The sequence below is a fragment of the Orcinus orca genome, chromosome 19 (assembly GCF_937001465.1).
Source record: "Orcinus orca chromosome 19, mOrcOrc1.1, whole genome shotgun sequence".
Taxonomy (NCBI): Eukaryota; Metazoa; Chordata; class Mammalia; order Artiodactyla; family Delphinidae; genus Orcinus; species Orcinus orca.
In genome coordinates this window covers 46,955,674-46,981,667 of record NC_064577.1, presented here as the reverse complement: position 1 = coordinate 46,981,667, position 25,994 = coordinate 46,955,674, and the positions used below count along the sequence as shown (strand labels likewise).

The window sequence follows — 25,994 nt, the reverse complement described above, 5'->3', positions numbered from 1 at the left end:
TTTTTAAATTAATTAATTAATTATTTTGGCTGCGTTGGGTCTTCGTTGCTGAGCACGGGCTTTCTGTAGTTGCAGCGAGCGGGGGTTACTCTTCATTGCGGTGCGTGGGCTTCTCATTGCGGTGGCTTCTCTTGTTGTGGAGCACGGGCTCTAGGCGTGCGGGTGTCAGTAGTTGTGGCATGTGGGCTCAGTAGTTGTGGCTCGTGGGCTCTAGGGTGCAGGCTCAGCAACTGTGGCACACGGGCTTAGTTGCTCTGCGGCATGTGGGATCGTCCTGGACCAGGGCTCAAACCCGTGTCCCCTGCATTGGCAGGCAGATTCTTAAACACTGCACCACCAGGGAAGTCCCAACCACCTTGGTTCCTGATTGCAAAATTCAAAAGTTTACTCTGGCTAATTTAAAGAAAAAAAATAGAGCTCACAGAATGGCTGGAAGACTTGACAATTGGAAGTCAGGTTCTCTCTCTGGGGCTGGGCTCATCTTCCCTAATTTCAACAAAGCCCTACCTAATACCTGAAAATAGGATTTTATTAGCAAGAATGGAAAAGAAATAGCTCCTCTGTATTGGGGTAACCAGTCTCTAGAATGGCTCCCAATGACCCTTGTCTCCTGGTAGTCACACTCTAATGTAGACCCTTCCCAAATGAAATAAGGCCAACCTGGGTAATTGATAGGATATTGTGGAAATGACAGAGTGTGACTTTCAAGGCTAGGTAATAAAAGACCCTGTGGCTTCTGTCTTGCTCTCTCACTCTAGAGAAAGCCAGTTGCCATGTCTTCAGCACACTCAAGCAACCCTATGGAGAGGTTCATTACACTGAGGAACTCAGGCCTCCTGCCAGCTTCAGTTTTCTTGTTTCCTCATCCATAAATGGGTACAACAATCACCATCTTGATGCCTTTAAAAGGTAATTGAGGGACTTCCCTGGTGGTCCAGTGGTTAAGACTCTGCGCTCCCAATGCAGAGGTCCCGGATTCTATCTCTGGTCAGGGAACTAGATCCCACATGAATGCTGCAACTAAGAGTTCTCATGCCACAGTGAAGATCCCACATGCTGCAACTAAGACCCGATGCAGTGGAAGGGAGGGAGGGAGGGAGGGAGGGAGGGAGGGAGGGAGGGAGGGAGGAAGGAAGGAAGGAAGGAAGGAAGGAAGGAAGGAAGGAAGGGCAGGAGAGAGAGAGAGAAAGAAAGAGAGAGAGAGAGGGGGAGAGAGATAGACAGAAAGAATGAAAGAACGAAAGAAATTGAAAGAAAATTACCTTCCAAAAGGTAAAGAAAAGCCCTGCATAATCTGAGGCCCCATTTCCTCTCTTCCTCAGAGCCTACCTATCATTACTATTCCTGGGATATGCTAACCATCCCCCTGCCTAGAGTGTTTTTATTTTTTCGGCTGAGCCACATGGCTTGCGAGATTTTAGTTCCCCAACCAGGGACTGAACCCAGGCCACGGCAGTGAAAGCACTGAGTCCTAACCACTGGACCTCTGGGAAATTCCCCTGCCTGGAGCTTTTGCACTGGCTGTTCCCTCTGCCCGAGTACCCTTCCCGAAGATATGCTTCCTCACTTCTCTTAGGTCCCTGCTCAGTCATCACCATAGCAGCGAGGCCTTTCCTGACCCCCTTATAGAAAATACCTCCCCCTTCTCCTTTAGTCCTTTAGTTTTCTCCCTGGTATTTATCACCGTCTGACTTACTATAGACTTGTAAGTTTGTTATCTGTCATCCAACACCCACCAACATATAAGCAGCCTCCATGAGGTCAGGGACTTCATTTATAGCTACACCCTCAGGGCCATAATAGTGCGTGGCACACAGGAGGTACTCAGGAAATATTTGTTGAATGAATGCATTGCTGTGGCCATGGGGTGAGGTACTATGATTGACAGCCCACTCTGGAGGAAGCACGTGGGTAGAGTGGGAGGGGTTCACCAGAGAAATTAGGGAGCATGGTGCACAAACAAGGCTACTGGGAGAATCAGTGAGAGCTGGGACCCCCCCAGTCTTAATAGTCTGATACTTCCCACATTCGCGATTCCTCTATTCTTCACAACACCCTGGAGAGGTAGATATTACTATTCCCATTTTATAATTGAGGCAACTAAGGCACAGAGAGGCTAGGCAGTATATGAAGGCCACAGAGGGCTTCAGGAAAGGGTCCAAGGCCAAACTCGTGTATGGACTCTGTCGCTGCATCTATTTCATCCCTATCCTACGGTGCTCACTAAACACCAAGGGGCATGGCATCCCCTGGCCCCGCTTCTCGCCCTCATTTCCCAAAAGCCCCCACCAGTGTCAACCAAGTGAGAGAAGCCAGCCCCAGCCTTCCTCTGCTCCCCAGGCTCCAGGGCGGGCAATGCCAGGAAGGGTTAACAAGGAGTGTTTGTAGCAGCCACTGTCTCCAAGGAGAGGAAAGCAGAGTGGAGAGGCCGCCAGCCAGACTCCAGGCTGGCCGGTGGTGGGTGGGATGCAGCTAGCACAGCCTGTCCAGCCCTGGGGGGAGAAAGGAGTGTCCTCACCTCCATCTGTCCTGGGAGGTGGCGACCTCTGAGCGGACTGGGCAGCTGGGGTGTGAGGTCGCTGCAGGGCTACAAAGTAGGAAAGTTCTGGGAGGGACTGAGGAATGGGGAGGGGGAGGGGGCAGGCCTGGCCCAGCCCAGTGGCGGCAGTGACAGTGGCTGAAGCCAGCGGCAAGTAGCAGAGCCGTCCTGGGCTCTCGGAGGACAAGGGGAACCCCCGAGTCAGGGAGAACCCAGCAGGTGGTAGGAGTGAAGACACAGCTGTGGGAGAGAGGAGGCAGCTGCCCCTTCCCCGGCTGGTGGTCCAGCCATGGCCCAGCCTGGGGTTGGTAGGAGGAGGCCTGGGACCCTGAGGCCTCCGGTGAGCAGCATCCGGCCCTTTAAGTCCAGCGAGCAGTACCTGGAAGCCATGAAGGAGGACCTGGCCGAGTGGCTTCGGGATCTCTACGGGCTGGACATCGACGCGGCTAACTTCCTGCAGGCGCTGGAGACGGGCCTGGCGCTGTGCCAGCATGCCAACGCCGTCACTGAGGCCGCCCTGGCCTTCCTGGCTGAGGCACCTGCCGGAGCCCAAAGCATCCCCCTGCCCCGGGCCGGGGTTTCCTGCAATGGGGCCGCCCAGCCAGGCACCTTCCAGGCCCGGGACAACATCTCCAACTTCATCCAATGGTGCCGCAAGGAGATGGGTATCCAAGGTAAGCACCCTGGCCCCCCCTCCCCAGACCCTTATCTTGTCAGGCGTCAATCTCCTCTCTGAGGCTCAGGCTGCATCAGGGGTCAGGAGCCACGGTCCTCCTTCCAGATTTGCCTTGGGCCAGCTCATTCCTTTTCATGCCTCAGTTTCCCAATCTCATAGGAAATCCCCAATAAATAAATGTGTTGATTGGATGATTCGAGCACCTATCTCCTTTGGGTAGAGCGTCGTGCTGGGCACCGAGCGCTAAGAGGGCTGAGAACCAGTGCCAAGAAGTTTGTGGCCCAGGAAGAGAGACAGCTGAGAAGATGCATAAATTATAGCCCAACGTGGTAGAAGCTCAAGGAGAGGCATCTGTGCTGGGGAGACAGAGGCGGAAACAGCCACCTGATGGGCCTGGAAAGACCATATAGTGGATGGAGATTTGAGCTGAGTCTTGGAGAATAAAAAGAAGTTTGGCGGACAGGGAGTTCTAGGCAGGGGGGCACAAAGAAGGCGTGTGTTTGGGCTACAGTGGGGTGGGGAGGGGACAGGGGAGGAGGCAAGTGGATGTTAGGGAGGGGCCAGCCGTGTTTGGGGCTTCCAAGACTCTAGGACTGATATCAGGCTCCCTCATCTCCTTGGCCTTGGACCCAGCAGCGGGGATGAAGCTGGGTGCCGCACCATCCTTCAGACCAAAGGCAGTGGGGGTGTGGCAGAGGGAGGGGTCAGGCCTGGCCTACCGGCCAGTCGGTGGCAACACAATACGGAACAGGACTGGAGGGTTGATAAAGGCCAGTGTTTTATCGGGCACTTACCATGTGCCAGACATTGCCTGCAAACACATAACTATCCCTTCAGCAACCCCATGAAACAGACTACTTTCCCGTTTTACAGAAGAGGAGACTGAAGCTGGGACTAGCCCAAGGTCATACGTCCGGTGGGTGGGAGCGTCAGGGTTCCAAAGCTGGCAGTCAGGCTCCAGAGCCTGTACTCACCCCAGCCTGGTTATGTGTGGGCTGGGAGTTGAGTCTGGGGTGCCTGGTGGTTACTGGAGGTGAGAGGCGCGGATGGGAAGCAGCACAGACTGCTTCTTGCTCCTGGACCCATCCTGGCAAACAGAGCGGGGAGAAGGGCTGGTGGAGTTAGGCTCCTTCGCTTGGCTGTGTCCCCTCTTCTCCCTCCCACCCTGCCCCGCCATAAGGCAGCCACCTCGTCTTGCACTCAGTACCTGAGCAATTCTGTCCAGACCCTCCTAGGGGCTGGCTTGCCGCCAAGAACCTGAGACGCAACCCCCCATCCCCCATGCCTGCGTCCGCGCCCTGGTCCAGGATGGCCCCAGGGCTACCCCACCTGTTCCGCTTTCTTGCTCCGGGCAGGTCAGCAGGGATCTCAGGCTGCCTACCCTCCTCTCCCCTCTCCCGCCCCGGCCAGAGGTGCTGATGTTCGAGACGGATGACCTGGTTCTGCGCAAGAACGTGAAGAACGTGGTGTTGTGCCTGCTGGAGCTGGGCCGCCGGGCCCGGCGCTTCGGCGTCGCGGCGCCCAGCCTGGTGCGGCTGGAGGAGGACATCGACCAGGAACTGCGGCTGGAGCTGGCCCTGCCCCCGCCCGACCCCCCGCCGCCGCCCGAGCCCCCCACGCGCCCGCCCTGCCACTTCCGCAACCTGGACCAGTTGGTGAGGTCTCCGGACACGCCCTCGGCCCCGCCTTCCTTCGCCCCGCCTCCCTCTCCCCCTCCGAATCCGGCCCCTCTGAGCCACCCCCTTCTTCAGCCCCCGTCCCCTCCTCGACACTCTCTCACCGCGTGGTTGTTAAGTAAGTCGTGTCCGCTTGGAGCCTCGATGCTCATCGTTTTCTTTATGAATCCAGCACCCTACGCCTCTCTCGTTTAAACCCCGTGGGACGGTTGTTAAGAACGCAGAACCTTTTCTGACTGCTTGGTTTAAGTCTTAGTTCCACTGCTTTGCAGCCGTGTGACTGGGCAAATTATTTGCCCTCTCTGTGCCTCAGCTCCCTTATCTGTACTGTGGGGATGTAACCGTGCCTACCTTCCACGACCGCGGTGGCTGTTAGATGAGCCAGCGCACGTGAAGCGCTCAGCCAGTGTCTGGCACAGAGGGTCCTGTCCTGGGAGTTAGCTCTGACTGTGACTAGGAATCACTTCTACCACCAAGGAATCGAGCTCAGGGAGGTTTCTTACCTTGCCCAAGGCCTATAGTGCGGTGGAGGCAGGATTCCCACCCAAACCTGTCAGGTTCCAACGTCCACCTTAACCATCACACTCCACGGCCTCTGTTAGCTGACTCACGAGGGTGCTGGGCCGTAGGTGACCACTCAAGGTCTTGTTCTCGTTGAGCCATTAAAAGGCTTCTCTACGTGCTTCTCAGCCCCCAGCCCTGACTTGGCAGAAGCCTTGGGTCTGGGGGGCAGGCAGGCCGCCCGTTGGGCTTGACCCAGCGTGCAGGGGGAGCTTGGCTACCTGGGCAGAGGGGAGGGCTGAACCCATTGCCCACTGCCCGCAGGTTCAGAGCCTGGTGAGCCGCTGCACGTGCCCGGTTCAGTTCTCCATGGTCAAGGTGTCCGAGGGGAAGTACCGCGTGGGAGACTCCAACACCCTCATCTTCATCCGGGTAAGTCCCTGGTCGGGGGTGGAGGGCCCTCTCTGGGGTCGGCAGAATCAGGTTTCCTTCCGTGGGACTTTGCCCAGGCCTGAAGGCAAGGACAGGAAATCACCATTCATCGCCAGTTATCAGGCCTTGGGGCTTTCCTTCTCTCCGTTGGAGAATTCCAGAAGATTCCTGACAAAGTTGGCAAGCATGTCCCCTCCTTCCATGAGGGCAGCCAGAACCAGAACCTCCCCCCCATCTGCCTCCACCTTAGTTCAGAAGGGGGTCTCCCCAGTCAGAAGTGAGGATGAAGCGTACTCCCACTTTTCCACCCACAGGCTTGGTCACAGCAAGGGGCCTGAGACCCCGTTCCCCGTCCCGCCCCCCCCCCCCCCCCGCCCAGTCTGTGTTCCCCGCAGGGCCCAGCCACATCAACCCCGCGGTCCGCGGCTCACATGCCCAGCTTGGTGCCTTCTGAGCGGCAGTACAAGTCTGAACTGTGCCTCCCACCACTCCCCACTCCCCACCTCCTCCACCCCACCCCATGCCTGGCCACCTGGCCAGAAACAGTCTGCACCTGGGGGTGTGGCCAGCGGCTCAGGGGCACAGCTAAGCCTTCTTCTCCTTGGGTCGGGCCACACCTGGGGGCAGAGCCAGCTCCCTGGGCCCTCACCCAGAGCCTGAGCCAAGAGCTCGGCGAAGCAGGTGGGGATGGATTGTGGCGCCCCGTTTCCACTAAGGAAGTGGACGCCTGGAGAGGCTACGTGACCTGGAGTGGAGTCGGGCCAGGACTCCTGCGGGTCCTTTAACACACACACCACGAGAGCAAAGCCAGCGCCCCCCACCCCGTTTCTGATACAAACGTGCGCAGGCGTCAACCGCTTCCCAGCGAAGGGAGAGGAGGGAGTCGGGAGGTAGACTACACAGTGCTTGGGAGATCCCTTGTCTCGCCGTGGGGCAGCTTGCTGTTCGTCAGCTTGGCCTCCACCCTTGACAACATGTGCTATCTGATGCCAGTCCTGCAGGGGACTCAGGCTGCAACATAGGCACGCTCCCAACTACACGTGTGCATGTGTACGTGGACGGGAGCAAGGGCTGAAGGCCTGCAGGCTGGTCCATGGAGAGGGGACTCCCTCACCTTGCCCTCCACCTCACCCTTGCCCCCTGCAGATCCTCCGGAACCACGTGATGGTGCGTGTGGGGGGCGGCTGGGACACACTCGGTCACTATCTGGACAAACATGACCCCTGCCGGTGCACATCCCTCTGTAAGTCCCCTGAGAGTCCCTTCCCTATGACTCCAGGTCGGGAGGCCGGAAGCGGACGCGGGAGGTAGGCCTGATCTCCAGGGGCAAGAGGTGTGCAGGGGGTGGAGGAAGGAAGATACTGTAGAAGGTACAGTTGTGGGTGGCCTCTCAGCTCTAGGCGGAAAGCGGGCCAGCCACGGTGCAGTACCAACTTGAGCCACAAGGTGGCGCCAAATACACAGAGAATCAGCATTTGGTCATGAGGGCATGTGGGCAGGGCTTAGGTCTGGCTCTGATGGAGGCGCCAAGCATGATTTGGAAGGTCTTTAGTCTTCCCGTAATGTCCATCAGCACCTCAAGCCACCCCAAATAAGCATGCAATCTAAGCTAAAGACGTGGACTTGCAGCTTTAAACAAGTCCCCCAGCCAGACCCTCTGACCAGATTTCATCCCCTAAACCCCTCCCTTGAGGAAATTCCGGTGCTGTCACTGTCACAGTAGGTCCCACTGTCTCTAATGCGGGATTCAGGGTGTGGGACAGCTGGGGGAGGGAACGGTGGACCCCATCAGCAGGAGTTTAACCCTTTCCTCCTCTCCTGTCTCTGGGGGGCTGTGTTGGTAGCACACAAGACGGGCAGCTTCCTGAAGCCCCCTGTCCCACTGGTGCAGCATGAAGTGAGGGTACACGATGGGCCCTCACAACCCCAGCCTACGATGACCATCAGCCGCTCCCAGAGCCCCCTGCCCTCCGTGGACTGGAAGACATACACCTCTTCAGGTCGAAAGCAGAGGCCCCCTGCCGCCTCCTCCCCTACACCCCACCGTGAACGGAGAGCAGGGGCAGGGATCCTCAGAGAGACAGCACCATTCCCGAGGTACTGGGGAGGGACAGGGCAGGGCCTCTTCCTGCTTTGGAGTCTACATTCTCAGAGGCCACCCCACCCCAAGATAAGGGGAGCAGGTCTCCCAGCAGTGCCCCTATCCCAGCAAGACCTCAGGTGTTCAGAACCAAAAAACACCCAGTACCTTTAGGATCATCTAGTTAACTTCATACACCCTCCCGTTTCACAGATGAGGAGGCTGAGGCCCATAAAGGGAACAGACTTACCCACGGTCCCTCTGCCATTTCATGGTAGAGCAGAAACTAAGACCGTCCCCACCCAAGACTGGTGACCTGTAGTTGTGGGATCTGAAGCAACCTGCGGTCCAGACCAGGCTGCTTTCTATCTGCTACACAAGGAATGGGGGAGGACAGACTTAAACAGTAGCTGCTGTAAGGAAGAGTCTCTGGCAGGTACGGGGGAGAGAGAGCATCTGCTTCCTTCAACATGAAGTCTGACCCCCTGGGAGTTCTGGCTGGGGAAAGGCCATCCCTTCGCAGAGCCAGGGGACTGGGAGCCAGCGGACTGGATCAGATAACCCTGCCGATAACCTATGATTCTCCCTTTCAGGTGCCAGGAGAAGTCACTCGCCCCGTGTTGGAGGCAGCTGCCAGATGGGGACAGCCCCCCGAGCCCCCAGTCCTCACCTACTCCCAGGGGCCGAGGCACACAGTGCACCTCCTCAGGGAAGAGGGAGGACAGATACCCCCCTGAACTCCCCAGGAGAAGGACTCCCACATCTTGGGTTCATGAGCAGACAGACAGCTGGGAAACTCGTGCCAGGACCCCCATCCCCCAGGGACTCCAAGCCCCTGAGGCCACTACCACAGGGACACCAGCAGGAGGAGCATCTCCCCTGCCTTGTTCCTCCAGCCCAGCCAAGCCTGTGGGCCCCAGGCCACCACCCGGGGATGAGGCCGAGGGTGCCTCCTCCCAGCTTAGGGAGACAGCATCTGTCCATTCTCCATCCCCTGTTAAAGGACCCACCAAGATCCTGGTCCGGTTGCCCCCAGCTTGCCCCCCGACTCTGGGAAGAAGCTTTCCAGGGACTGCAAGTGGAGGTCCCAGGACAGAACTGGGGAGAGGGCCCATTCCATTAAGGGCCGTCACTGGGGACCTGTCTGGGTCCAGACATGGGGACTGCTCTGTGGAAGAGAGGCAAGAGGACCAGAAGCTGGATGTCCAGGTGACAGCAGAGGCCGGAGAGCCCTGGGGCCTGGGCCCACAGCACCAGGAGGGGAGGTGCACTCCCCTGCCCTCGGGTGGGATCAAGGAGCAAGCCATCCACCACAGCCTTGGGGAGCAGCTTTTGGCCAGCATGAAGCTGCTAGAGGTGGCTGCTGTCTGCCCCCAGGGCGCAGCGTCTGGAGTCGTTCCTCGCAGTGGAGTCTACGTGCCCAGTCTGGGTGGGCGGTGGCCTGAGCCTGGGGGTCCTTATGACAAAGTCATCCAAGAACTGGCTCAGGGCCCCCCACCCCTCCTTAAGGTGGACCTGGGAGCCTGGAAGGCAGCCCCTACAGGCTGCCCTAAGCCGGCTGTAAGTGCAGGCCCAGGAAGCCCAAAACGGAAACTGGGAGCCGAAGAGAGTGGGCTGAGGACAAAAGCAAGCCCAAGTGCCAAGGGTGCCGGGACAACGAAGGTCCCGGCTCAAAGGCGGCAGGACTGCTCAGCCCCTGCTGTGTCTGCCACCCCAGAGTCCTCCACACCTTCGCCCTCCGCCCCCAGTTCTGATAAAGCCAAGGCATGTCCAGGCAAGGGCAAGAGAACACTCCGGAAGCCCTGGAGAGTCCCATCCATCTACAAGCTGAAGCTCAGGCACAGGATTCGGCCCCGGAGAGACCACAGGCCCGAGAAGCAGCCTTCACGAATCCCCAAGCCGTTGACCTGCCTCCACCTGGGTCCAGCCAAGGCACCCCCCAGGGGCAGGCTGGTGAGAGCAGTGCTGGGCAGCAATGGAGGGAAGGCAGCCCTGGGGGCTGGAGCCTCGTTGGGGGAGAAGGAGGAGGGAGAGGAGAGGAAGGGGCCAGCTGCACCCCTGGAGAGCAGCTCCCCACCTTTGGAGGGGCCTCAGCAGCTTGATCAAGCCCCCGCCTCACCTGAGGAGGAGTCTTGGGTGTGAGAAGGCGCTTCTCCTCCCCGAGCCTGTGGGTATAGAGGATGAGGGAAGTGAAAAGATGCCCGTGTATTCGTTGCACTCCCAACTGCAGGAACAGAAAGAAAGGTCCCTCACCTCAATACAGGGCCTTGGCCAGGAGAGTTTAGAAGACAAACAGAGACTCCATCTGGTCGGTTGAGCAGGAGGGCAACCCATGAGTCCCAGTCCAATTCCAGGGTGGTAGGGCTACTGTCTCCCAGAACAGCTCCCCAAATTCCTGTGCTCTGTCCTCCGGCCATGCCCATTTCCACAGCTCTTATCAGTTATTAAACATGAGTGGGTCTGTCCCTGAGCCCCCAGCTCTTGAGTCCTTCACTCTACCACGGTGCAGGAAGGTGTGGCAGCATTTTCCCGCTGGAGGGGAGGAGGGGGAGGGAGCTGGGGTGAGAGAGGTTTCCCCTCTGTAGCCCCAGCCGACCTTGCCAGACAGCCCTTCTCTCCTGGAAGAGGCTGCTGCCTCAGCATCATGGACAGGGACAAGGTCGCCCCACACGGGCTCCTGCAGGACTTCAAAACTTTGCTCTGGGGGCTGGGAACTGAGATCACTGAGTCAAGAGGGATGGCTGAGAGCATTCCTTAACACACCGACACGCCTGGAGTTATGATGGGTGTGGGCTGGGGGGGCTGCAGAGCCTCGGCCATGAGTGCGAGGAAGACACAAGGCAGAAGCTGGGATTGAGTCCACTTCTGAAAGTCTTCCCAAGAAAGTGGCAGAGGGAGATGTTATGCTTCTCTTCTGAATGGTTTTGATCACCTGGCGGGGTAGGTGGAGAGGAGATGAGTCCCCAGCTCTCTCCCTTTCCCTTCATTCTCCTGGTGGGCCTGGGCTTTAGGACTCAGGCCACCTCATCGCCCAGACTGTCTGTCCCTCCAGAGCTCAGCAGGCAGAAACCCTGCGGGGAGTCCCTTCCTTCCCACGGCAGGAACTGAGCCAACACCTTGGTACAGAAACGAGGGAAAACACTCCCTGATTTTTAATCTGACTTCTGATCACAGCGCAGTGGGCGTCACACACACTTCCAGACCCTGTGGTGGGAAACCCTGGGGAAGGGAGGGCAGGGTGAAGGCCAGACACTCAGAATGGGGGCGGAAGGAATCAAAATCAAAGATCTGGGGTGAAGCGGGGGTGAGAGGGTGGGTGAAGGGGGCCAGCCAGGCAATACATTCCAACGGCTCCCACAGGGGGCAGCCAGAGGCCTGGGTCCCTCACTCTCACCTCAGGTGCCTCAGAGCTGGGGGGTGACAGTGATGGGGCAGGTGAGATGCTGTCACCACTCACCCCATCCCCCTGGTGAGTCAGGGGGCAGGGATGCGGGGGATAAAGGGGGGCAGCCCCTCTTCCTTACCCTCCCAGCCACTCCAAGGTGTGGGGGGAGGGGAGCCACCTCCTCTGCTTCAGGGGGAGGCTCAGAGAGGGCAGGTCACTTGCCCAAAGTCATGCAGCACAGCAGGGACCAGAACCCCAAAATACTGGACTGCCCAAGGTCAGGGCAGTCACTGTCGGGCTGCGTCACCCCCAGTGAGCGGAGTGGGAATCACCTGGGGAAGCAGAAGAGAACATCGAAGCTTCCCTCTCACGCTGGATCTGGATGAGAAGTTTGCCACCCATGACGCCTCCCCCAGACTCCTCTCCATCACCACCCCGAGCTACCTGGTTTCCTGGTCTATAGGCCACAGCTTGGCTACATCGAGGCTAGGCTCTTCTCTCCGTCTCTCTTCTAACAAGGGACCTCGCTATCCTCCCACCAGAGAAGGGCTGAGGGCTCAGCCTCAGGGAGAACTTGGCTAGGCGGCCGGGGACTCGCACCATTTCTCCCGCCCTCCAAATCCCCCAGTAATCCCGCAGGTCACTCCTAGTATCTTCATTACTTTTGTTATTTCTAAATCGGTACAAAACTGACAGTGATCAGCTCCGGTGACAAGAGGTAGAAACTGGCCAGGCAGCCGGAGAAAATGGGGCGGAGTGAGTCAAGGTATGGGGCCAACTGGTGTCGGGACGAGGGGGCGTCAGATCCTGAGGGCCTCCATCCAGGGGTGGGGATGCCGGTATATCTCCCCCAAGCATAGGGGTTCCCATAATTCTTTTCCCGGCTCTGCCCCTCCCCAGATTAATCGGGGTAATCGGAGATTCAAGGCGGGCAAGGTCTGGGGCAGTCAGCTTGGGGTCAGATGGGGAGAAAGAGTCTTCCCTGGCACGATCTGACTGCTTCCCTCCACACCCCGCCCACCACCAGACACCCCCCCTCCCCCCCAAACATCCTCCAGTCTGGCAGACCACTGGACGCTGGCATCATGGAAATAAATCTATCATTTGTGGGCGATCCCTCTCCACACTCGGTCAAGAAAAAAATGTTGAACCCAGGGGGTGATCTGACTTTAGGGTCAGGAAGTGGGAGAGGGGCACCCGGCAGGGACGGACCATCGAGTTAAGGCTGGAAGGTAGCTTGTTGCGTCTATTGGGGCTGTTGGGCAGGGAGGTCTCCCTGGAAGCGGGGGGAGCTCTGCCTCCTCCCCCTGACTGATCCAGGACTTCAACCCTCGGACCCCGGTTGTGGTCCCTGGGCCACCCGCATCGCCCCGCCCCGTGCCGGTGGTGCTGACGGTCAGAAGGCTGGCCTCACGAAGAGGTGCTGCCGGGACCTGCGACAGGGGGTGGATAAAATGAGAGCCCTGTGAACGAAGCTGGAGGTGGCGAGGGTGGGTAAGACAGCTGAGGACCAACTGACGCTTGGGCAGACAGACAGACACGGGAGAAGAAGACGCGGAACAATGACAGACACACTCTCTGGAGGTGACGGGTGCGGGCCCGGTCAAGAATGCACCTCTCCACCCCCGCCCTCCGTGTCACGCGCTCACCCCCAACCCCCAGGGGCGACGGCGCTCCTAGGGGCCCGGCCGGGCTCTGCACGAACTACAGCACTAAAGGCGGCCGTCCCAGGAAGACAGACTGGGGAGAGGCGGGAGGACGGGGCAGCTAAGGGGAAGCTCCCTCTCGCCCTCCGCCTCTCCCGGGGAGGGCGTGGCTGCGGGGGCGCTCCAGGAGTTCTCTTCCTGCCCCTCCCCGCCCAGGCCTGCCGGGGCTGCGGCCCGTGGGGCGCGGCGTCACATGATGGCGCAGCGGTTGCGGCGCAGCGCGCCCTGGAAGCGCAGGGCGGCGTGCACGTGCTTGCAGCGTGCGCAGCCGACGCTCTTGAGCAGCTCGCTGAAGAGCAGCAGGATGTGCCAGTTGTACTTGGCCGAGCACTCCACGTAGCCGCACTTCCAGGTCTTGCGCACCAGGTGTGACACGTTCCAGCGCGGGATCACGCGTCCGCGCTGCAGGTCCCTCTTGTTGCCCACGATGATGATGGGCGTCTCCGAGGTGCCGATCACCCTGCTGGGCGAGGTGGGAATCTCAGAACCCCACAGTCTAGTCTCACAACCTCCCCCCCGCCCCGGACTTCAAGAAGGGCGGGCTGTGCCTGGTCAATACTACTACTACCATCCATCTGTTCCAGGCGCAGCGCTGTAACTGACGCAACTGATGCAAAAGGTGGGTGTTAATGTTCTCCCCATTGTACAGATGAGGAACCTGAGCCTGGCTTAAAGCCGTGCGGCTGAGGCGCCCTGGAAGTCTCCTTCCCCTAGCCTCTGCTCTTTACTGCACTAGACTAGCCACCCCATGGTAAGGGTCCCCAAATGAGTTAACAGAAACGGGGACGGCAAAATGTCGTGAGTGTGTGTTTGAGTGTGTGTGGGAACCAGAGGCACGTGATCTGTTTCCCTCCCACTGCACCCTTTTCACAGGAAGTGGCCAGCATAGGGGCGTCCACTGAGGTGGCAGTGGAGTGTATCCTGGCCCCTCACCTCGTCTCTAGGATCTGCTGGCGGATGGTCTTGACGTACTCAAAGCTGTCAAAGCAGCAGATGTCGTAGACCAGGATGTAGGCGTGGACGCTCCGGAGTCCCCTGCAGCAGGCGTCTGCCCACTCCTGCAACACCCCCAGCCAGCACCAAGGTCAGAGCAGCCATAAGGGCTCCCCTTGCCCCCAGCCACCTCCCGCCATACACAGCACTCTCACCTGCCACTGCACCCTAAGCCTTGCACACTCACCGATCCCCAGGAGGCCAGGCCCAGGGCACAACGGCAGAGCTCAGGTGTGGCTTCCCCACCTCCAAGCCAGGATGCGGCAGGGCCGCTGTCTGTCCTGTGCACTCCTGGAGCTGAGATCTGCCTTGTCCCATTTTGTCCCCCAATCCATCCATCCAGTCCTTTGTTTGATTACATTTATTAAGCGCCTCTACGAGCCCAGCCCTGAGCTAGTTGTTGGACCTGTTGAAATCCTCTCTATCTTCCCAGGCCTCAGCTCAGATGCCTCTTCCTCCTCTAAGAAGCCTTCCCGCAAGCAGGGGACTATTCCCTTCATCTTCTGTGTTCTAAGAACAGTTCAATTATACCTTGGTCAGAGCTGTTTTCCATTCCCAGGTCCCCACTTCTGCTGTGAGCTCCTGAGAGGACCAGAGTCCAGCCTTCCTCATTTTTACATACCTCCTCCTCCTAGGCTCTTTAATTGCACTACCTAGGCTGGTGAACTCTCCACGGTCCTGGATCCCACCTGGTCCGTGCTGGAATCAACCCAATTCCTGCCTGTAACACAGCCCTTAGATTGCTACCTGAGGTACCCCTTCTGTTTGCTTCACTCTGCCCTCAAAGTTGAGAAGAAGAGGCCTGAGGAGAAAAAGGTTGAGACTGGATGCCTAATGGGGGCTGATGTAGAGCAGGGCCCCAGGGCAGCTCCAGGGAGATGGAACTTCCTGAATGCCGGTGGCAAATTCTCTGGGAAGGGCCCGGGCTCAAGCTGAACAGGCCCCAGGCAAACCTGAGTGCACGAAAGAGAAGATTGCTTAAGAGATGAGTTAGCTAATTAACCTGCCAGCAGATGAGAATTGCAAGGGCAGCAGCAGAAAGCAGCCAGAGTGTGGAAAGACGGGCCTCCCAGGACAAGGGGAACTAGGGTTTTCTCTAGGAACTAGAGCCCCGGCAAAAGACTAGAGGGAGAGGCAGGCATATCTCCTGTGCCAGCTTAGGAGCTGAATTGGGGTAGGGATCAGGCATGGAGGACTACAGCTGGTTCTACACTGCAGAGAAGGATTAAAAGGGGAAAGACTTGGGCGACCGTGGTGGAGCGTTAAGTCCGACTCCAGAAAAGCACTTCCCGATTCAAAGGCTTAGAAGCTGCTGCAGTGGATTTCTCCAGGGAGATGATGTGGCATCTTTTCTTTGTGCTGAGTTTTAACTTTGGTGCAGGGGGAAGATGCTGAGGACAAATCTAAAATCATAGAAAACCATGAACTGGTTTCTCAGGCCAGGAAAGACTGTATTGCACTGGACACAGGACCTCTGGGAGCTTGGGGCCCCAGAGCGTACGCTGTTCCTCCTCCATTCCATGCATGGAGCGGAGATCAGCAGGAGTGGGAGGGATGGGGAAATAGGCAGAGAGGCTCCCATATTCCTCCAGCTCTCTGCTGGGGAGAGGGAACAGCTGCCAGCCTTCGAGGGGGACAGCCCCACCTCTCTCCCAACATGCTACCTCCTCAAGGGGGCCTCCAGGCTGCCTCCCACCCACTCCTCTCTGGGGGCTCCTAAAAGGGAGAGAAAGAAGGCTCCCGATTGGCTGGGTTGCCCCTTTACCCCTGATTGAAGGGAGGGAATAAGAAAGCTCAGCTTGCCTTCCAGCTAGCTCCATGCAGCATTCCAGATGGTAAAAGACCATCTTGGAGCTGTATCAAGACAGAGAAGGAGCAATGGAAACTGAGTCCAGTTCCGAGGACACAGGAGCTGAGGGAGCCTCAGCCACCTGGGTGCCAACCATGCATTTGCTGCTTGTTCCTTGGGTGGGTTGCACACGCCCTCTAACCTTAGCTTCCTTCTCTGATAGGAGGAGAGAGGCTGCAGAAGCAAGAGCTGAGACGACCCTAGAAACGCCGCTCTCCTGGGCTGGATCTCATCTGGCTTTGGGGAAGAATGTATTCTTATTTTCAGACAGTAACCAGTGGGATTCTACTATTTGATCTTTGGGGCATGCAGGATCCTGTCTCAGCATTTCTTTGCCCAAAGTCCCTTTCTTGTGCTTCAGGGGTGACGTCTTGGACATCCTTGTAGAGTCCAAAACTCAGGGTCAATCAGGAAGAAAAGGCCAATGATCCAACAGGAAGATGGGCAAAGGCATTAATAGTTTTCAGAAAAAGAAAGGCAAAGGCCCTCAAACATATGAAAAGATGCTCGACTTCACTCATAAGCAGAGATGTAAATAAAAAGTACACTGAGATTATCCTATCTCATCTATCAGACTGTCAAAAATCCAAAAGTTTGACAATACACTCTGATGGCTTTAGGGAAACAAGCACTCATGTAACATCCCTCACAGGAGCACAAACTATGCACCTTAATGGAGGGGTGTGTGGAATCTGGCACCTTCCAAACTCCAGTTGCATTTATCCTTTGACCTAGCAATGCCACTTCCAGAAATCGATCCCACAGATATGCCTTCCTGTGTACAAAATGACTATTACAAGGCTATTCACTGTGGCATTGTTTTGAAGCAAAAGTTTGGAAACAACCCACTTGTCCAACAAGAGGGGACTTCATAGTACATCTTTCCAATGGAATACAGTGTAGCCATGAAAAAAGAATGAAGACCTCTAGATACTGACATGGAAAGACCTACAGGTTAAAATGTCAAGCCAAATAAACAAAGAAAAAACCCAAACAAACAAACAAAAGGTGCAGACAGTTTTGTTTTTGTTTTTGTTTTTAATGCAAGAAGGGAAGTGGAATAAGAATACATTTTCTTATTTATGTAAAGAAAAACTGGAAGTGTGAATAAAAAAACCAATGAGAATGGCTATAGAATGGGACAAGAACTGGGGTAAAGGGAGCAGGGGTGGGACTGAGATTTCTTTGGGTGTACTTTTTGTTTGTTTGTTTTAACAAAATTTGGGCTTTTAAATTGTATCTTCCCGATTCCAAAATCGAAATTACAATTTAAACACACAACAAAATGTGAAAAATAAACCCAGCTCAATGCACAGGACCAGAGCGGGATCTGAGCATCCACTCAGGCTACCGTTAGTCTCCTCTGGAGGAGAAATAGAACACCTGACCTTGGACCCACTGCCCTGACCTCACTGTTTCCAAGGCGTGATGTGTGGATCAGGCTTTTGTCTTTGGTGCTGATGCTCCCACACCTAGGATGGGAGAGACAGGTGTCCCCGAGGTTGGGCGAAGGTCCTCCTGCCCGGAGTTGCTGACACAGTGCTGAGCCTGAGCCCTTCCCCAGCCCCCAGCTCCACCCGAGAGATTGCTGTATTTGCACAGTTACAACTGGCCAAGCGGTGGCCCGTGCCCTCTGGGCCTCCACCGTGCCTAGCCTTCCTGGAGAAACTCTGCGCTCTGGTCAGGGGCTTCTTTGGTGAGCCAACATGTCTAGGGCTCAGCTTCCCCCTGCACCCGACTCCCGCTCAAGCCAGAGGTAGAGAGCAGGAAGAAGGACCCGGTCCTGCAGGCTGGACCCTGTAAGCCAGAGCACTGGGGGCATCTGAATCCAACCCCTGCAGGAAAGGCCGCCCCGAGGGCCAGTCCTGAGGTCAGGGGACAAAGCATCACTTAAGAGAAAAGGCCCTTGGGCAAGAGATCTGATTGGGGTCTCCAGTCTCTGAGAACACACCTTTCCCAGGTCCCAGCCTTTTCTTCTGTTGTCCCTTCTACAGATGACATGGGTCTGAGGCCACGGGAGGCAGCGCCCAGAATATTAACAGGCATCCGGCGCTCTATGCCTTTCTCTTCACTGACCCTTACCTGCCCAGATCCTACCTAGCTGAGACATCACCTCCTGTGACCCCCACCCTCACACACCTTCGTGGGGCAGATGCCCCTTCAGGGCTGTCTTAGTTCCCGCATCCCCTGCAATCATGACACTCATGGAACTATGTAATAGCTGACTGTTTGTCTTCTCACCAGACTATGAGTTCCTTGAGAGCAAACTGCTCTGTCTGGAGCACCATTCTATCCCAGTGCCCACCACAGGGCCTGGTACACATTAGACATTCGTCAAATATTTGTTGAATAAACCAGTGCACAAATGAATGGATTCCTGGCACGGCTCTAAGTAGGGCGGCCCGTGGTGCAGCGCGGAGTTCTCAAAGCCAGCAATAGGGCCGGAGCCAGGAGAGGGTTGGGGTCCAGGCTGTCCTCCACCCTGTCCCCCACCCCCACCCCCCTACCTGCAGCGTATTGACAGGGAAGGCGCTGATGGGCGGGAAGTCGAGGATCTGGAGGTCGTGCACGTGGCCGTTCATGACGACAGCAGGCAGGTAGAGGCGGCGGGCGGTGGTGGGCACGCAGACCTCGCTGAACTCGTTGTACAGGAACTGGCGCACGATGGCACTCTTGCCCACGCCTCGCGCCCCCAGCACGGCCACCCGGTAGGTGGAGACCATGCCTCCCGCCCCGCTCCGCCACCTCGTCCTCGCCGCTGCCTGGGGCTCCCCCGGGCTGCATATTCCAGGGGCTGGGGGCTCAGCCACCGTCAGGACCAATCATCGCTGCCCCTGCTCGCCCTGGGCCCTCTGCGGCCTCCACCTGGACTGTGGAAACAAGAGGTGGGCTCGGTGGGGCTGGCTTCTCCTTGGACAGATCCTGTACTTTTCTACCTTGGGGAATGTCACTGGAGCTGTTACTACTGCCACTTGGGATGCCTTCCCTTCCCCAGAGCCCCTATCCCATCTATCCAGAACCTCCCCATCCTTCCTTCTCCATTCTCCCTGCCGTCCATCCCATCAGTGGGAATCAATCTTTCTTGACTTGTATTATGACCTGACTTTTGGCCGGTCTGACTCCCAGACCCAGGCAGGCCACAGAGCGGAGTGGAAAGAGCACTAGACTTGGCTTCAAGTCCCAGCCTTCCCACTGAGCCCGGGGCAAGACAGCAACGCTCGCAGCCTTGGTCTCCTGGTCCTCAGGAGTGAGACCAGGCCAGTGCGTCTCCGTGGAGGCAGTCCTGGCATTTTGTGGAGAGAGAATTCTTTATCGAGCAGGGCATTTCACATCCCCAGCTGCCTGGAGGTACTTGCCAGCAGCAGCCTCTAGTGACCATGATGACCCAAAATGCGCTCCCCCCACCTTCCCAAGCACCCCCTGCTGAGAATCCCTGGATTGGCCGATGACTTTGGCTCTGTGGAGCGTGACACCTGTGGAGCAGTTACTCTAAGTCAGCATGCCCACGTGGTTATCCTTAGTCGATACAGTATCCCCAGGTAATAGGTATTCCCACTTTGGAGAGAAGACCCAGAGGGAGGGAGACACGAGCCCAGGCACACAGCTGGGAAAGGCGGGCTACTCCTTTCTACAATGTTGCATTACTTCAGCTTCCAAGTTTAGGGATTCTAGCTGGCGTAGGCCACAGGCCAAGGGCTGGGTCTGATTATCTGGCAACCCCCTGAGCTCAGAGGACCTGGCATGCAGCAGGTGCCCGGGAAAGGGCTGCTACAGGATTGAACCTTGACATGGATTCGTTAGCTCATTCTTGCTCAGTTTCAATGACTTTAGAGCATGGGTATAAATCCAGCTCTGATGTTTCCTGGCTGTGGATCTGAGCCACATTCTGCACACTTACAAAGAAGGATCATTAGCCTCTACTCCTGAGATAATCCAAGTAAGCCTCTTAGCCAGGTGCCTTCTCTTTCTGTTGAGGATGGTGACCAGGGAGGCTGGTACATGCCTGAGACCTCCTGTTTGGGGACTATTCCCAGGAGGGTGACACCAGTGCCTGCTAAATGGGTCCAAGGCAGATGGGTTCGCTGGGTTTGGATGGGGCCATGCTTTCCAGCACATATGCATGTTTTCTCTGTGGATGCATGCCCTTTCCACATATGCACAGCTCACAGCACAATGTCACTCAGTCCAGTCCGTCCTGGTTCACAGGACCCAATCCACAGGGCATGTGCACATACAGCATAGTAAACCAATGGCAGGATCTGGAGTGAGGTCCACCAGCATTGGATTCTCCGCTCTGCCACTCACCTAAAGTGTGATCTTCGGCAAGGAACGTCATAGGGTGTTGTGAGGCCATAGGGTGTTGTGAGGCCAGAGTAGGTGTTCAATAAACAGTGGCCATTGTTATGCACAGGGGTCCTTCACTCATCGATCACAATGGGACCTCCTAGCCATCCCAGATGGGTCACTCTGCACTACTGCACTGTTGCTCACGTACATGTAGTGTGTGTGTGTGTGTGCAATTCTCCCCATTTTATTGAAGGTAAAAACAAAACCAAAAAAACCCCCACAGATTTAGGGATGTGAAGACTACACAGCCAGTTGAGCTGTCAACTAAGACTAGGACTCTCATCTCCTTCTTGTCCCATGCAGTGTCCCTTCCCAACAAGTGCTTCTCTATTTCTGTGAGCTCCCAACTGGGGGAAGTACCAGCCCCTCCTCCCCATAAATCCCTCCAGGGCCCTGGGCTTCTCAGGCATCCCTGGACACTGTCAGCATGGCAGAGAGCCTCAGCTGGGTTAATTACATAACCAGCACAAGCAGGTGGGGAGGGGGCACCTTAGGGGAGGAAGAGAAGGCAAAGAATGCCAGAAGTGTCCCGGCCTCCCCCTGGGTGTGGCAACTTAGAGGGATCTAGGATGTAGCCTACCTGCAGATTCTCCTGGATAACCCATTCCCTGCCCTGAAATCAACCCTTTCTGGGGGAATAGCTGGGAAATAAAAGCGGGGCACAGCGCTAGAGCCAGGGAGGGGGTGCCAGAGAGGCCCCTAGGCTGGGGACAGCCTCCTGGAAGTCACCAGGCCCTGACTCAGAGGTGACTGGTGTCCCCTCCCGCTTCCCAGGCGGGGGTCCTGGGTCTAAGTGTTTGTTAATGCAACATCCCCAGCTGGGTGGGGGTGGAAGAGGGCTGTCCGGAGAGGCAGGGCCCAGGCCCCTGAGCCTCCCTCCCCAAGGCCTGTGCTCTGCAGTGAGTCTGCAGACAGCGCCCGGGGACATACACTGGGGCCAAAGCCTGCTTCTGGTTCCTCTTCCCTGGACCTGGACGCCTGAGTCCCAGCCCCAGACTGAGGGCGGGGGCTTTGCAGGTCCCGTGGGCCGAGTCACACGTCTGCCCGCTGTCTGTCCCCATCACATTCATGTGGGAGTGGGTGGGTGCGGGCGTCGGAGGATGCTGAGCTCCCTATGACCTGATTGGTGGGAGTTCTGGGTGAGGGGGATGCCGGAGCCCAGCCTGCTCTCCGCCTCCAGCACCTCGCAGGCAACCCCCCTCACCACCCCGCCAGCACCAGCTCTCACGTGGCCGCCCCGCGCCGCTTCCCCGCCAGTCCGCCGGCCCCCACCTCCCTCCTCGCCCCCGTCGCGCCCCCCCATTCCCCCACCGACCCACCCCGGCCCCGGCCCGCCCGCTCGCCCAGCCTCCCGCCGCTTACCCGGGGCCGTCCTAGCTACCCCCAGCCCGGGCCGGCCGGCCGGTGGGGCCGCGCTCCCCCCGGGCTCCGGTGCTGCCCCCCGGCTCCCCGGCCCGGGGGGAGAGAGGTGGGAGCGCCCCCGGCTGCGCAGTCTGGGCGGGCTCAGGGCGGGCGCGGGGGGAGCAGGTGCTGGCCGCCGAGTGGGTAGGACACCTCCAGCCCGGTTCTCCCTCCGGAGCGCGCCGCCCGCTCGCGCTGGGAGGAGGAGGAGGCGGGAGCGGGGCGGGGGGCGGGGGGCGGGGGGGGCGTGCCCCGCTGGCGTTCTGCTGGGTCCCTGAGCCTGCCATATTCACTTGGGAAGCCCTGGACAAATTCTTTAATCCCGAGCCTCGACCTTCACCCCTCCCGACTCTCCCTGCGGTATTTTTAGCTCTAACCTGGAGGGCTGGGAGAAAGGGACCGGAGAGGCCCTAAAGGCTTTGGCTTCACTCCATATCCCACCCCCGCCACACACCCCAGGTTCCCTCTCTAGGTCTCTTCTGACCCTTCCCAGTTCAGTCATTGGACGGTCGCCCACTGTGTGCCTCGCACCGTGTGCTAGAGAGGCATCCAGACTCCTCTCCGCCACCGCACCGGAGGACTGCGAAGGGCGGTCATTTTCACCCCTCACTGCAGCAGGGAAAGAAGAGCAGAGCAGGCTGGCAAAGCAAAGCTCATCCCAGGCCAACGAATGACCTCCATCCCCTGAAACGACAGCTCCCCTCTCCTCTCCAGAGGGGGTGATACCAGCATTTGCCAGGGGAGAGGGCAGAATCGCCCGTGTATTTACTCTAAAACAGTCGTGGTCAGTGTCATTCCTCACGGGTAGCTAACATTTAATGAGTATGTGCCAGGCCATGTGCTCTCAGCTTTTCCTGCATCTTCAGAGTTAACGCTCACAATACTATGAGGTAGATTCTGTTTCCCCCGTTTTACAGATGAGATAGTTGAGGCTGAGACAGGCTGAGTGACTGGTCTTACTGAAGTGTAAAATGCGGAAGACAAAAATCGGGAGTCTCTAGAGGGGCAGCCACTGACGAACTTGGCCAGGGGCCCACAGTTCATCAGGGAGGCCAGAAGCACACACGTGGCGCGAGTATGTGATGTGTGCAGAGTCAAGGTTCTGGGGATGGGTAGAGGGAGCAGGCCAACTAGGGAGAGGAGTCAGTGGAGGCTTCGGAGGAGGCAACTTTCAAGGAAGAAGCCTTGAAAGAAGTGGATTTCGGGTGCCAGGGTGGGGGAGGGTGTGGAAGAGGAGGGTTCAGATGAGAGAAGTTGGGAGCAATTACAGGGGTTTGAGAAGGGTCCAGGACACAGACAGGCACGACGGTGGGGGCGAGGCGCTGGAAGCACAGGGAGAGGAGGCTGAGAGGTTGGTGGAGGTGAAGTCACGAAGGCCTTGACTGCCGAGGAAGGAGTTGGGATCTAGCCCTGTTTGGCTGGGATAGCCTGTAAGCGTTTTGAAGCAGGGCAGCAACCTGGTCAGTGGTGCAGGGAGGAGGAGGGGGAAGCTGGGAGAGATCTCCCAAGTGCTTTTACCCCTGGACCCAGCATCCCGCACTGCACTGTGACTTCCTTCCTATTCTTTCTAGTACTAGCAGGCTGAGCACCCTCCCGGTCACTCCCCTTCCCTCTCCCGTCCCGACAGAGAGTACAGTGGTTACGAGCCTGGGCTTCAGAATCAAGCAGATCTGGATTTAGGTCCTGGCCCTACCACTTACTACGCGACTGAAGGCAAATTACTTGAACGCTCCGAACTCTATGCCTTATTTGTAAAATGAAGAGGTGATCAGTTGTCCCCACAGCATAAATGAGCCTGTGGTGTGTAGAGTCTGTAACGCAGTGCCTGGCGTGGAGTCTCACTGTGTGGCCTTTCGTTTTTCTTTTCTGTTTTAGAGACACAGCCATTCAGAGGGAAGGCTGAACATGACCTTGGGAAAGCGTTTCCATTTCCATTTATGCTAAGACGCCTCCCAGGTGCTGGGTAGGGCTTTGCAGAGAAGGGCCAGGGCAGTTAGAAGCAAATGGAGGGCTGAGAAGGAGACAGGGGGCCCCCTCCTGGAGTGCCACTTTTGTTCTGGAGACATCAGATTTACTGGCCCTGTGGAATTGCAACGGTCAACCAAGTCAACCAAGAGACTCCTAAACTTGATTAAATCATCCAGGGCACTACCAATCCCCCCACTGTATTTGAAAATCTTTCATCCTTACCCCACCCAAGGATCCCAGAATTTATGTCTACTCCCCCAGGCTATGGCCCGCCAGTCTGGTTCTATTTCAGCCCAAGGGAGACCAGAAACGAGAAATCATGCAATGCTCACACACACCTTGCGGCCAGGCTTCTCAGAATTCTCAACTTAGCTATACTAGGAGAACACAAAGCCACAGGTTCATTAAGGGGCCTCACACTGGCTTGCAGTGATGGGTCATTTAAAGCATTATATCTTACATAAAAAAACAAACCCATAATATTAACATAAAATGCAAAATGTGCCTGAATTTAAGACTCGGTTAAATCATCTTGGTTCGCTGAGAGTCACTTTGGTCTAAGGATGTACGCCCCTAGGAGCCTATTCACTGTCTTCTATGATTAGGATTACCTTGGTGAAAAAACCTGAGAGGCTCTGTCCTTAGTCTGTGGCTCTGGTTCAGCTGAGGACGCCTGAGGTTTAAGGGGATGGAATGCATGGGTCCACCTGCAGCATCTGAAGCCCAGACACAGAGCGGGACAGAGAGGACGAGGACCCGAACCTGCCACTCCGCTGCCCTTGCTCCATCGTAGCCGAGGATCCCGCTGGCTTTCAGAAGCTGGCTAGCCAGATCCTGGGGCCTTTGACCATAAGTGGAGAGTGAATGAAACAAGGGAGGGAAAGCCAGAGGCTAGGCTAGACTAGAATATCCTCCTCTAATACCTACCCAGTGGGAGAAGGCAGGTAGTGGAGTTCTCTCAGTCCCAGAGTATTGGGGCAGTCCTGTCTCAAAAGGATAATTCCGGAAATGAAGTCCATCTGGGTCTAACCAATCCCTAAATTAGTCTTCCTCTTGTTGGCAGCATCAAGAACAGCAGGGCAAAAGCTAAATGGGAAACTGAGATGGCAAGTTTGGAGCCAACTCGGAAACTTTTCAAGAAACATCCTTGTTGCTAATAACATGTCTGGGGGCTGGTGGGGATTCTAGGATTAGTGTTCAGGAGACAGAAATGGGTAACGACGGGGGAGGTGTGATCTTTCCCAAGTGCCACACCAGGTATTAAAATAAACAGGCTCTTGCCTCCTGGAGCTGGGGGTGGCAGGAAAAGAAATCTGGGTCCAGGCAAAACCAGAAAAAGCATGAGTGCATGAGGTGGGAGTAGGAAGGCTCCAACCCGGGAGTCCTCAGCTGTTTTCTGGCCTCAGAAACAATGTACCTGAGATCTCTGGTGGCGGCGGGGGGGTGGGGGGGGGGTGGGGGGTGGAGGCAGAGAAGGATGGAGCAATCTCAGGTGGAGGTCTGGGGGCCAGTATACCCTGCTTTTGGAGACTGAACACACTGGGACCTCAGGGGCTTAGCAAGGCTGGCTTTTGGCCTGGTGGCACAGATGAAGGGAAGCTGTAGTAGTTAAGGACAGAGGGAATCAGAAGACGTGGCTTTGCCTTCTCTCACCTGAAAAGCGGGGATAACGCTCTCCATTCACGAATGGGCAGGCATCTCGCGTGTCTTGTGCATGAAAGTGCTTTACCGTTTTTCAACTGCCACAAGAGCACCATTACTGCAGGAGAGGCAGGAGGCAGACAAGTGTGAGTCTTTCTCTGGCAGTGAGTCTCAATCCAGCACTTCTAGAAACATCTGAGGAGTCTTCTGAAATGCAGATTGCCCCAGGCCCCACCCGACTGGCCAAGAATCATCAGCCTTTTGTGAAAGCTCTTGGGTGATATCGATGTGCACCCAGGAGGTGGAAGCTTCTGTCCTAAGGATTTTCTGGGCCAAAATTGACACTCGCAGCTGGTGAACCCAATGAGACCTCGGTAAGGCCCCTCCCTCTTCATATCTCTGACTCTGACCCCACTCCACCCTAAGTGTTACTCCAATTAGAGCGCAGCCTAACTGCAGCCAGCCCGTGGAGACAACCAAGAGCTCCGAGAGTTCCTAGCTGCCAAAGGCAGTTTGTTCACGGTGTCTGGACAGCCACGTAATAAAAGCAGTTACTCTGCCAAGCATGGTGCAAAGCACCTTACCTACACTCACTCTACTGGTGAGAGAGGCTCAGGGCATCTGGGCATTGGATCCCTCAGCCTCCTTCCCCCACTCCAGGCTGTGGGAGACTTCAGACGCTGTCCACTCATCACAACCAGGGGCAGGGCCTCTAGCTTGACCACACCTGGCTCACGTGTCCCCCCGCAACACAAATGCAGGTGATTAGATATGAACTCCTTGGGAAGTTTGCTTGAAAG

The 25,994-nt window shown here is 56.9% G+C and overlaps 2 protein-coding genes across 3 annotated transcripts; one reads left to right on the top strand and one right to left on the bottom strand.

Annotated features, from left to right (window-relative positions):
* The first annotated feature begins 1,096 nt into the window (after nt 1-1,096).
* Nucleotides 1,097-10,331, top strand: GAS2L2 (growth arrest specific 2 like 2). The gene is made up of 6 exons (XM_004271700.3): nt 1,097-3,213; nt 4,626-4,870; nt 5,717-5,824; nt 6,971-7,067; nt 7,669-7,921; nt 8,498-10,331. Exons 1-6 carry the CDS (start codon nt 2,829-2,831, stop codon nt 10,044-10,046), a joined length of 2,637 nt encoding a protein of 878 aa, XP_004271748.1. The 5' UTR covers nt 1,097-2,828; the 3' UTR covers nt 10,047-10,331.
* Nucleotides 10,332-11,025: 694 nt separating this feature from the next.
* On the bottom strand, nt 11,026-25,200 carry RASL10B (RAS like family 10 member B). Of its 2 annotated transcripts, none has more exons than XM_033431526.2 (4): nt 21,547-25,200; nt 18,345-18,707; nt 13,929-14,053; nt 11,026-13,458 (listed from the first exon to the last, which is right to left on the bottom strand). In XM_033431526.2, the coding sequence occupies exons 2-4, from the start codon at nt 18,558-18,560 to the stop codon at nt 13,185-13,187; spliced, it is 615 nt and encodes a 204-aa protein (XP_033287417.1). In that variant the 5' UTR covers nt 18,561-18,707; nt 21,547-25,200; the 3' UTR covers nt 11,026-13,184. The 2 variants fall into 2 exon arrangements, with proteins under 2 accessions (XP_033287417.1, XP_004271747.1); XM_004271699.3 differs by having other exon boundaries at nt 11,026-13,455.
* Between the last annotated feature and the right edge of the window lie 794 nt (nt 25,201-25,994).